Source organism: Neovison vison, chromosome 1 (assembly GCF_020171115.1).
Source record: "Neovison vison isolate M4711 chromosome 1, ASM_NN_V1, whole genome shotgun sequence".
Lineage (NCBI taxonomy): Eukaryota > Metazoa > Chordata > Mammalia > Carnivora > Mustelidae > Neogale > Neogale vison.
Window position 1 is genome coordinate 157367133 of NC_058091.1, and position 12237 is coordinate 157379369.

Below are 12237 nucleotides of genomic sequence, written 5' to 3' on the forward strand. Positions count from 1 at the left end.
ATGGGGCTACAGATACATTTGTGCAAAAGAGCATGTGGATAGTGAGAGAGATCGAGTTGGCCGGAAGTGACCAAGGTCAGACTTCTTTGGTTCCTTGCAACATGGATCCCATACGTGTTGGCCATGGGTTTAGGGTTGGACTCAAGAAACCAAATACACAGCCTCTCATCTCCCAGGGCACATGGGAAAGAGGTAGGGACAGAAGAAAAAACCGAGGAAATAACCCAGTGAAGCCCACCTGAAATTACAAAAGGTTTTGACCACATCCCTTTCCCCGGTGGTTCTGTACCCATACTCTAAGAAGCATAAGCATGATCGTGAGACTGTGTGGACATCTGCAGGTATCCACGTGTGAAAGAAAATGAGATAGAGGAAGAAGGAAAGGTCGACTGAGATCTGAAGAAAGGGAAAGAGAGAAAAGGAGGAAGGGCAGGGGCATAAAGCAAGGTTGGGGGAGGGGGCTGTGACTCAATGCCTGCCTTCCATGATGATCCTTACGTGGGAATTTGGCCTCCGCTGAGAAGAGTGGAGTCAGGTACAGTGTGCGTGGAAAGACTTCCACTTGTGCTCCACCTACATCCCTTGGAGGAATGCTTGCACAGAAGGCACCCTCCGTGCAGGCGGAGGGGGATGACTGCTAGGAAGTGTTGGTGCAGCCTCTCGGGCTTGTCTGTGCCAGAAGATCCGAACTACACGTGGACATGCTGATGGCTTCCACAGTCCATCCCTGGGCCAGAAAGCATCACCAGTCTCTGAGGATGGGCAAGCATGACCGGACGGTTGGGGATCGGAATGAATCATGACCAGACACCGTACTGGGGAGCCAAAGATAGGTTTATTATGTCAATGGAGTGTCCCATGGACCTTAAAAATCCAGGATGGATTTCCTCAAAGTTCCCTTTCGCAAGGGAGAGGAGTGGCCCCGCCAAAGGAAGATCACAAAGATGCTGACAGGGAGTATCTGTCTTCTTCCTGAATAGCGAGAGAACATTGTATGTAGTGAGCATGCTGATAGACACCAACCAGAGACAGGGAAAAAAAGAAGTGCAAAGGTTCTGGAAAGAGCCACATTGGTCCCCTCATTGCTGGAATGCCTTCTGAGACTGACTGTCATCCCCGGAACTGTCATGCTGTGTCCACTGGAATGGCTCCAGGGCAATAAGCCAGGCAGGCAAAGTCCACAGGGCATTCTGGACTTTGGCTGGGACAGGATCTCTGGGCAATGGGGGCCTGCGGTCGTTTCCCATTTGGCTGGTTCCGAGCCCTCCCAGCCCGGATGGCTTGGCCTCCCTGGGCCCCCTCAGGGGAGACTTGTAGCGTGCTGTCTTGGTCTACACGCTCAGCTTCTGCAGATTGGACGTTCTGCTTCATCAGGAGGCAAAGGCATGGGGGAGGTGTCCTCTAACTTCTCTTCCTTGCTTAGGTTTGCTGCCAGGGCCAGAGTTTCCCTGGCCCCAGAGTCTAGGGCGATGGCAGGGAGGAGGGCCGGTGTGTGTCCTGCCCGTGGTCACTCAGGTGTCAGGGAGGGTATAAAGTGCCCAGTGTCCTTAAGGCCTTCAGGTGCCTTGTGGAGATTGATGACCATCGGGAATGCCATGGAGCCCCGTCCACGCGGCAGGGAGGAGCACCCTTCTGTCTTTCCAAGAGGCAGATGCTCCTTTGGGGCCTCAGGCTTTCGCTGGAGCATGAGCCTTGTTTCTTGTTCCTCGTCCTTGCTGTCCTGTAAAGGACTGCCTCTCAGAAAAGGACGTCTGAATGAATGGGGAGTGGGGAAGCCGAGGCCTCCCTGGTCCTAGGCGTGAGGCCATGTGGAATCGTGCAGCATGGCCAGCAGGTCCTGAAACTCGTCCTCACTGAGGGGTGCTTCCAAGGGTCCCGGAGGCTCCTCCTGCCACAGATGCCCACTCGGATAAGGCTGTGTGTCTTCTTCCCTCTCTGTGGCTGATAGAAACTCCTCTAAGAAACTTGAGGCTTCTGCAGAAGATGGGTGCTGTGGAACCAGTGCACTAGTGAGCCCAGCAGCAGGGGGGGCCTTCCACCGCCAGCCAGGGGTCTCAGCGTGTGCAGGCTGCCCAGCTGCTGCATCCGGAGCCTGTCCTGTGCTCACGACAATTCCGGACCCCTTGCCCAACCACTGTGGGGCATAGTGGCTACCCAAGGGCCCTGCCTCCTGTACTGGTTGGCAAGGATTGTCATCTGGAGACAGGGGATAGCCTTGGAAGGGCACGGGTACCAAGCCAGGGTGCTCCTGTTGCCGCTGGCATTCCCCTTGGGTCAGGGGACAAAGAGGGGCATGGAGAGCTGAAAGGCACCATCCCTGAGTCGGTCCCATCAGGGAATGGCTCCTCATGGCTTCAGGAGTGGGAGAGTTGCTTCCTCCCTGCCAGGCTTGGGTGGGCGGGGCCGTAGTGGCCTCCACGGCCTGGCTCCCAGGGCCCCCACAGGAAACCAGAGGGGCAAAGCCCATGGAGAGGACAGGAAGGGTCGCTGCAGCAAAAGCCTGCATGCTTCCCAGAGGATTGGAAGGAGCAGGAGCCAGAAGCTGAGAGCATCCAGGGACGCCGGGCTGAGAGCATCCTGGGTCCCCTGGGACAGTCAGGTGAGGACTGGCTTCCTGGTTTGCCGCCCGGTCATTCGAGGGGCCACTTCTGCTCTGCCCTGGGTGCCGAGCTCTTCTGTTCTGGAACCAGACCTGGGACAGAGAAGAGGGGTTGCGGACATGAGAATGAGAAGAAGTGACAGACACCACCTCGGCCTGCCCCTTCCCCTGCTCGGGATCTCTCAGGAAGAAGGCCAGGTCTGTTGCTCTGACTCTCAGGGCAACTCGGTTCACCCCTTTCACCTGGCTCTTGTGAAGTAGGGGCAAGTCCCAGGCAACTGTGGACACCTGGTCTCGATGGAATTCCCACTTGACTGGATGGAATGGCAGCCGCTCAGCTCTGCTCTGCTGTGCTCTGCTCTGCTGAGCTCCCCTCTGTAGTGCTCTGCGTGGTCCCTGCCTAGCGCTCTCTTTGTTTGCCCATTGCAGCTTCCTGACCAGCCATTCCTTGAGTCTTGGGGCCAAGACTTAGCTGACCACCTGCCCTCCTTTCCCAGCCTACTCCAAGTCCTCCGGGCGTCCCTCAGCATTTGACCCCCAGTGTCTGACTGGATGTGATCCCAATGGCAAACCACCTCCTCTGCCTTGGAGGCCTTCAGCCCAGCTGCGGAACTGGCCTCACATCGACACACTCCGTCTACAGGCACAGGTCTTGAGCCCCCAGGGGAAGTCATGGACCGCCAGGACTCCAAATCAACCACACCCGCGTTGGATTTGCCTCTCTGTATTCCTCCGCTGGCTGGATGAGAAGGGGGTTCTCAGGAACGAGCACCCTGAGCCTCCCCTCTTTCCAGGGACAAGACTTGTCAGGGGCCAGGCCCGTACATGCCTCCTTAAAGCAGGCTCACGGGCTCTGGCCCTAAAGGAGTGCCTTGCGGAGAGTCTACATCCATTGACCATAAAGCTGTTTCACAGGTACTTAACTAGAAACAAGTCTCTCTGGAGCTCGGGGAGAACAAGCCTGCTCAACTGCCCCCCCCCCGGGACCTCTCCCCCACCTGGCCAAGAATCCGAGGGCCGATAATCCTAAATGATTAGGTTATCCAGAAAAGGTGTGGCTTGTGAGCAGGATCCATTCTCACCCTGGGGTTGCTGAGACCCAGGTCACTGACAAACACTTGGCCACTCACAGGAAGGCAACCCACTCACACTCAGGAAATCCTGGGGGCCACATGGAGAGCGCCCCCAAGCCATCGAAGCACTGACACTTTGCATGACTTCAAGAGAGGTGACAACTTTTCCGTTTCCCCACTCCTGTCCACGCACCATTTCTACACACATGGGCACGACCACCTCACCTTCACAGCCTCCCCTAGCATCCCCATTTCGGCTGACACATTCTGCTTTTGTGCAGTCTATCCTTTGCAAGCTCCATGCTCTCCCCCTACTGCCCAGGCACTGGACCCCGTGGATAACCCCGACGAGCCCACGTTTCTCCAGGAATGTCTCAGGGGCCACTCTCCACTGCACATTCAACAGTTCACAGGCACCCTCCGCACATGTACCTGAATGCGGCATTCCGGGAGGCCTGTGAGTCTGGCCAGCTGTTCTCTGGTAGAAATGCTAGGAAATGGGTTCTTCTCAAAGGCTTGAAGGAGGAGACTGGTTTGGGATGGAGAAATGGCTGTCCGTTTTCTCCTGTCCTCCTTTGGGAAACGTTCTGAAAGGAGAGCAGAGTTAGAAAGAAGGGTTGGGAGCCAAGGCCCATCCAGCGTGGAAAGAGAAGTTGGTGTCCGTGTGTGCCTGTGTGTGTGTGTGTGAGTGTGTTTGTGTGTGTGTGTGTGTGTGTGTGTGTGTTTGTTTGTGATTTTACATTTTCCTAATAGCTTCTCTTTCCCTGAGTCCATGAGGTCAGCATGGACCCACCCACACAAGCCAGCACTTGCCTCTAGAGCCTGAGGGGACCCAAGAACAGGACTCTGTCCTTCCTGGCACTTTCAGGACAAGAAGATTCACAGCCTTTCTGTCCCAGAAATAACGCACCTGCCCCAGAGGCGGTGTAAACAGAGTGTCCATCGCTGGGAACACGGAAGGCAGCTGCGACAAGGTAACGTGGGTTCCTTTCCTAAGCCCTCTTGCCCAACCCTTGACAAGCCCACGCAGACCCGTTCCTGCGTGAAGGAGAAGCTCCAGAAGAGACCCGTTTGGTAGGCTGGGGACTCACCTGGAGTCCAAGCTGGAGGCTGTTCCTGTCCACACGATGGCCCTTCCCCTTGGGAGTTTGCAGACCCCAATCGGCTCTGCCCGAGCTGTCTCGAGCGCTCGTTCTGGAACCACACCTTAGTGGCAAAAGAAGAACCGACGGTCAGGCAGCACTGGTGAACTGGATCTATCTGTATCTGTATCTGTATCTGAATGTACATCATCGACCTCTATCTCTATGTCTCTCATCTGGCTACCTCCGTATCTTCCATTCCTTTGTGTCCCTCATACCTAAAGTCTCAGAGAGTTTTGTGTGGGCCACGCGATAAGACCTGGCAAATGATTTCTAGGGGAAGTCGGCCTGGATGTGTTGACCCGTTGGAGTGCCCGGGCCATGCCAAGCAGTGGTCCCCGTGTTCTCAGACCAAATGACTTGGAAAGACTTCAAAGGGCATGGGGTCCCCGGGAATGCCCATACAGGAGCCAAGGCATCTGAGCTCCCAGCTGGGCATGGAGATTGACATGCACTGGCTTCAGCCAGATTGTGTCCACAACTTGTGCCCCAGGGAGAATGAAAGAGAAGCTAAGCCTACCTGGATCCTGGACTCTGGAATGTCTAGCTCTCGGGCCAGTCGTTCTCTGGTGGTGATGCCAGGGTACCGGTTCTGCTGGAACAACGCTTGCAGAGCCTCTTTCTGCCACGGCCTCAAAAGAAGCCGCCTCCGTCGGGATCCTGTTGCAGGGTAAATGGCCACTGGATTAGGAAGACTTGCCTAGCAATGGGAACCGGCTCTGCTGCCTCAGCTCTTCACATTCTGCCCTGTCCACCCATTGCCAGGCCAGAGATTATTGTCCCTTGGCCCCCCACGGATTCACTGGAGAGCCTGCTCGATAGGACCCTGGCAGCCTGCCCTCTGCCCGTGGGAACGGGTGATAGTCCAGGATCTAGGGAGATACCAACCTGTCCCGAGCCATGTGATGGCATGCCAACGAATGAGGAGACCCGCGGGGCGAGTGAGGGAGGAAAGCACCTTAGGAGGAACAAAGAGGACCCAACTGCTCCTAAGAAACATCCAGGAAAAATCCGACAGTACATCCTGCCGAGTGCTGCCGCGTTGGAGGTGAAAGTTCCATTTTTGTCAGTGACACCTGAAAGAGGTGCCGAACCTCGACCCATACTCTGCCCCCTGAGATCTAGCTTGCCTATTTTCCAAAGCGGGACTCTTGTTGGGACTCCTGCCCACCGACTTCAGTTTTGCTTCCGACGGCGGCCACGCACAAGCCTCTCTCGATCCCCTTCCCCCAATCCTCTGTGGATCAGAACCTTCCAGCCTGTGTCCCGGCTGGCAGGGTGGACCCACTTAGTGCCCCGAAATCCCGGAAAGTAACCGGGGCCTTTGGGGAAAACAAGCGGGGAGCAGGGCCTCTGAGGGTAACTTACCCCTTGATGTGCTGGTGGGAGCCATGCCGCTGCAGTACCTCGGGTCCCAGAGCACTGGCCGGTCGACTGGGCAGGACCTGGGAGCGTGCATCTGATCAAAGCCTAGGATGGCCCACCCCCAATCACTTCGACAGCTCCTGTCGAAGTGAAGCCCTGCCTTCAGTGGTTCCGACCTTTGGGAGAAGAGGTGTTCAGCAGGATTTCGGGACCACCTGAGCCGAGAGCTGGACCTGGGCAGGTGGATGTGCCCGACCCACCCTCCTCTGCATGGAATGTGCCTCTCCCACTCCTGCAAGCTTGTCTCCAGGATGACAGCCCTGACATCGAACGGTGCTGTTGAGACTCTGGGGACTGTTAGGGCCGATTTAATGTTCACACCTGTTTAACTATTAGGGCCTGCTTAGCCAGAGCCACTCCATATTGCCTAGGTAGCCATACTGTTGTTTACATCCACGGACTGCATTCCGGGAATCAATGCCCCAGTGGTTCCTGGGATCGGTACCGGGCATCGATTCCGGAAGTAAACGCCCTAACCACAGAAGCCACATGCCTTGAGGCCTGCGGTTATGCTCTATACAACCAGCCCGTGAGATCGGGGCCGGGTCGCTCTCTTCGGAGGCGGCCCTGGCCTGTCAGTCTGACTTCCAATGCTGGGCATTGAAGAAAGCTTTGCATAACGTTCACTTCGTGTCGGTCTCGTTCCCCTGGCTGGTCAGTCTGACTTCTAATACTCGGCATAGTATAAAGCTTGGCATAGCATTCTCTTTGCCTCATTCTCGTTCCTTTGATAACACACCCCATCTGGGACTGTGTCTAGGACTGGACCCGGTGAAGGCCGTTCTACCCTTGTTTCAGATTCTGGCATGTGGGTGTGGAACGCGAGTCCCCTTTGGCTTCCCAAGACGAGCCTCCTAATTAAGTTCCCTTCTATTGCATCGCATGGCTTTCGATCTTTCTTTCCACTGTTTATGTGTACTGTGTCTTTATCGGAACGCCGGTCTTGTTTCATTGGACAGCTTTCCTTTTCTCCCCTTTTGTTCCATGTTTGCTGATTTTTGTATTACTTGAATAAACAGATTATATGGTAAATGCCCTGGTATCTTCACCTTCCCCCGCCAATTGGGACTGGTCACCCACTTGGCTTGCTGTCTCGGTGCCTTCCACGATTGGGGATTCCGTTTCCAAAGACACCCAGGCAGGTCCCAGGCAGCTCGTGAAGCAACACTTCCCTGTGGATCCAGGCAGGACACTGAGATCAGACAGCTGAGATAGGAGGCACGGAAGAGAGAGATTTCGAGCCAGCCATCGCCATGTATGTGGAATGGATTGCTCCACAGCCTTAGCTGCTTGTGGGGACAAGGGAACCACAAGTTCGGAGGAAAGGCTTGGGACATGTGAACGTGCAGTGTTTGAGACAAGTGGAGATGCTACCATGTCCTGGTCTAAGGGAATCAACGCTCTCCGCCGTCTGAGAGGGATTCAGGCCTCCCTAGGTTTGCCAGAGAGAAACAGTCTGTGCTATGACGACTCCATGACTTTGGGTTTCCACTGGCTCCACCTGGTGTTCCTATTCTTCACTGCTCTTGGCAGGGCGTAGCCAGAGAGACTTGAGCTCTCAATGGAGCGCCCTACGTAATAATGACCTAGGAGGAGAAGCCAGCTGCAGGAACCTGGGAAGCAGATGGAGAAGTTCAGATCAATTCAAAGCAGAATGGAATCCGGAAGGGCCAAGTTGCCTCTCCTGTGAAGCTGGTCTGTGTTTGTGTGTGTGCGTGTGCGTGTGTGTGGGTGTGTGTGTGTGTGTGTGTGTGTATACAAAATACCTAACTCCGCTTACATTGTGGTGGTCCCATCTGTGGTCAAAAGGAAGATGAGATGGAATGTGCCATCAGTCGACCGCTTCAGTGGATTCCCAGAGCCGGCCAGTTATTGAATCGGCCAGGCAACTACCAAGCAACCCGACAGCCAACCAGCGGCCCAAAAGGAAATGGTACACAGAGAACCAAATGACGCACCCATTGCCTTTTGGCTCACTCGGCTCTGCAGTTCCATGAGGTGAACCACAGGGAGACAAGTAGAACCCAGTAGAAAGAGGCGGAAAAGGGAGTCATTTTCGCAGGACGTGACGGCAGTCCCAGAGCATTTCCTAATGGTAGGGGTGAGTGTGTGTGCGGGTCAGAGGGTGTGCTCGTGCTTCCGTCCCAGAGGAACCAGTGGCTTTCGGTCAAGAAACGGCATCTGCAGAAACAGAGTAATCGCATCTCCTGGAAGCTCGAGGGGATCTCCCCGGCCAGGTAGTTGGTGGCTCTCCTGGCTGGGCTTTTCCCCATGGTGGCTTGCAGCACGAGGAGACAGGTGGGCAGGGGGCCTCCCCAGAGGGTGCCCTCGAACTTTCTGGGCGCCGTTGTCTGAGCACAGAGGTTTGAGGAATGCGCAAAACCCCCACAATGGTCAAGTGCCGAGTCCTGACTGGAGCCTATCGAGGGCAGCTGACCATCAGCGCAGCTCTCTGTGGCTTTTCCAGACATTGCTGTCCTGACGTTGCAGGTGGCCTCCAGGCACTGCCTGAGGCTGACCCTCAACAAGACGAGGAGCCGTGCTGAAGCCCCGAGACCATGTCCCGCAGACACGTGGATCCTGTTTTTGGCGCCTCATTCTTCCGCTTGGGTGATCTCTATCAGAGGGCGAGACGATCCCTTTGAGGGATCCCAGGGGTGGCACAGCTGGGGGAAGAGGCCCTGACAGATCCGAGGCCCTGGGGCCTTGGCCTCCAAGCCCACGAGTAAGAACCCGCTAACGGGCAGACTTCCTGCAGCTTCCACATGGACACCTCCTCTGCCAAGCTATTTTCCAGAGTGGTGCTGCGTGTTGCACACATGCCAGGGGCTTGAGACCTCGCTGATGTGCATGGCACTGGCCATGCATGGAGAGGACAGGCTCCAGGGCTCATGTCCGTCCTTGAGAATCTGGTGTGGCTGGCCTTGGACCCCAGTGTGGCTGCAGCCCTGTTCTTCCCTCCACATCATGTGTGCAGAAAGGCCAGCCCCAAGAATCCACAGACCTTGGAAACACGGCCAGAGGAGACTGAGGTCCTCCCAACCCCACAAGAGAGCCATTCCACCATGTAGCTTCTCTAGACACAACCCAAACCCCGTCTGTCCCGAGGACACTTTGGCTAGGCACATTCCAGATATCCTAACCCACTCTGTTCGGGGAGGGAGAGACACTAGCTTCCACCCAGCCTACAAAAGCTACAGGTTGATGTATCCCTAGAGCCAACTGAAGAACAAAACACTAGGGCTGGTGAGATGTGGAGAGTTTCCAGCACAAGCTCCATCCACAGAGATATACCCGCGATCCACCTGTGGAACTAGGCACGTAGCCACATGGGGCTACAGATACATTTGTGCAAAAGAGCATGTGGATAGTGAGAGAGATCGAGTTGGCCGGAAGTGACCAAGGTCAGACTTCTTTGGTTCCTTGCAACATGGATCCCATACGTGTTGGCCATGGGTTTAGGGTTGGACTCAAGAAACCAAATACACAGCCTCTCATCTCCCAGGGCACATGGGAAAGAGGTAGGGACAGAAGAAAAAACCGAGGAAATAACCCAGTGAAGCCCACCTGAAATTACAAAAGGTTTTGACCACATCCCTTTCCCCGGTGGTTCTGTACCCATACTCTAAGAAGCATAAGCATGATCGTGAGACTGTGTGGACATCTGCAGGTATCCACGTGTGAAAGAAAATGAGATAGAGGAAGAAGGAAAGGTCGACTGAGATCTGAAGAAAGGGAAAGAGAGAAAAGGAGGAAGGGCAGGGGCATAAAGCAAGGTTGGGGGAGGGGGCTGTGACTCAATGCCTGCCTTCCATGATGATCCTTACGTGGGAATTTGGCCTCCGCTGAGAAGAGTGGAGTCAGGTACAGTGTGCGTGGAAAGACTTCCACTTGTGCTCCACCTACATCCCTTGGAGGAATGCTTGCACAGAAGGCACCCTCCGTGCAGGCGGAGGGGGATGACTGCTAGGAAGTGTTGGTGCAGCCTCTCGGGCTTGTCTGTGCCAGAAGATCCGAACTACACGTGGACATGCTGATGGCTTCCACAGTCCATCCCTGGGCCAGAAAGCATCACCAGTCTCTGAGGATGGGCAAGCATGACCGGACGGTTGGGGATCGGAATGAATCATGACCAGACACCGTACTGGGGAGCCAAAGATAGGTTTATTATGTCAATGGAGTGTCCCATGGACCTTGAAAATCCAGGATGGATTTCCTCAAAGTTCCCTTTCGCAAGGGAGAGGAGTGGCCCCGCCAAAGGAAGATCACAAAGATGCTGACAGGGAGTATCTGTCTTCTTCCTGAATAGCGAGAGAACATTGTATGTAGTGAGCATGCTGATAGACACCAATGAGAGACAGGGAAAAAAAGAAGTGCAAAGGTTCTGGAAAGAGCCACATTGGTCCCCTCATTGCTGGAATGCCTTCTGAGACTGACTGTCATCCCCGGAACTGTCATGCTGTGTCCACTGGAATGGCTCCAGGGCAATAAGCCAGGCAGGCAAAGTCCACAGGGCATTCTGGACTTTGGCTGGGACAGGATCTCTGGGCAATGGGGGCCTGCGGTCGTTTCCCATTTGGCTGGTTCCGAGCCCTCCCAGCCCGGATGGCTTGGCCTCCCTGGGCCCCCTCAGGGGAGACTTGTAGCGTGCTGTCTTGGTCTACACGCTCAGCTTCTGCAGATTGGACGTTCTGCTTCATCAGGAGGCAAAGGCATGGGGGAGGTGTCCTCTAACTTCTCTTCCTTGCTTAGGTTTGCTGCCAGGGCCAGAGTTTCCCTGGCCCCAGAGTCTAGGGCGATGGCAGGGAGGAGGGCCGGTGTGTGTCCTGCCCGTGGTCACTCAGGTGTCAGGGAGGGTATAAAGTGCCCAGTGTCCTTAAGGCCTTCAGGTGCCTTGTGGAGATTGATGACCATCGGGAATGCCATGGAGCCCCGTCCACGCGGCAGGGAGGAGCACCCTTCTGTCTTTCCAAGAGGCAGATGCTCCTTTGGGGCCTCAGGCTTTCGCTGGAGCATGAGCCTTGTTTCTTGTTCCTCGTCCTTGCTGTCCTGTAAAGGACTGCCTCTCAGAAAAGGACGTCTGAATGAATGGGGAGTGGGGAAGCCGAGGCCTCCCTGGTCCTAGGCGTGAGGCCATGTGGAATCGTGCAGCATGGCCAGCAGGTCCTGAAACTCGTCCTCACTGAGGGGTGCTTCCAAGGGTCCCGGAGGCTCCTCCTGCCACAGATGCCCACTCGGATAAGGCTGTGTGTCTTCTTCCCTCTCTGTGGCTGATAGAAACTCCTCTAAGAAACTTGAGGCTTCTGCAGAAGATGGGTGCTGTGGGTCCAGTGCACTAGTGAGCCCAGCAGCAGGGGGGGCCTTCCACCGCCAGCCAGGGGTCTCAGCGTGTGCAGGCTGCCCAGCTGCTGCATCCGGAGCCTGTCCTGTGCTCACGACAATTCCGGACCCCTTGCCCAACCACTGTGGGGCATAGTGGCTACCCAAGGGCCCTGCCTCCTGTACTGGTTGGCAAGGATTGTCATCTGGAGACAGGGGATAGCCTTGGAAGGGCACGGGTACCAAGCCAGGGTGCTCCTGTTGCCGCTGGCATTCCCCTTGGGTCAGGGGACAAAGAGGGGCATGGAGAGCTGAAAGGCACCATCCCTGAGTCGGTCCCATCAGGGAATGGCTCCTCATGGCTTCAGGAGTGGGAGAGTTGCTTCCTCCCTGCCAGGCTTGGGTGGGCGGGGCCGTAGTGGCCTCCACGGCCTGGCTCCCAGGGCCCCCACAGGAAACCAGAGGGGCAAAGCCCATGGAGAGGACAGGAAGGGTCGCTGCAGCAAAAGCCTGCATGCTTCCCAGAGGATTGGAAGGAGCAGGAGCCAGAAGCTGAGAGCATCCAGGGACGCCGGGCTGAGAGCATCCTGGGTCCCCTGGGACAGTCAGGTGAGGACTGGCTTCCTGGTTTGCCGCCCGGTCATTCGAGGGGCCACTTCTGCTCTGCCCTGGGTGCCGA

The 12237-nt window shown here is 55.9% G+C and overlaps 1 protein-coding gene across 1 annotated transcript; it reads right to left on the reverse strand.

The window, feature by feature from the left end:
• Positions 1-1792: 1792 nt before the first annotated feature.
• LOC122912161 (double homeobox protein 1-like) lies at positions 1793-6207 on the reverse strand. The gene is made up of 7 exons (XM_044257615.1): positions 6183-6207; positions 5335-5474; positions 4777-4878; positions 4105-4245; positions 2612-2692; positions 2155-2268; positions 1793-1990 (listed from the first exon to the last, which is right to left on the reverse strand). The coding sequence occupies exons 1-7, from the start codon at positions 6205-6207 to the stop codon at positions 1793-1795; spliced, it is 801 nt and encodes a 266-aa protein (XP_044113550.1).
• Positions 6208-12237: the final 6030 nt, after the last annotated feature.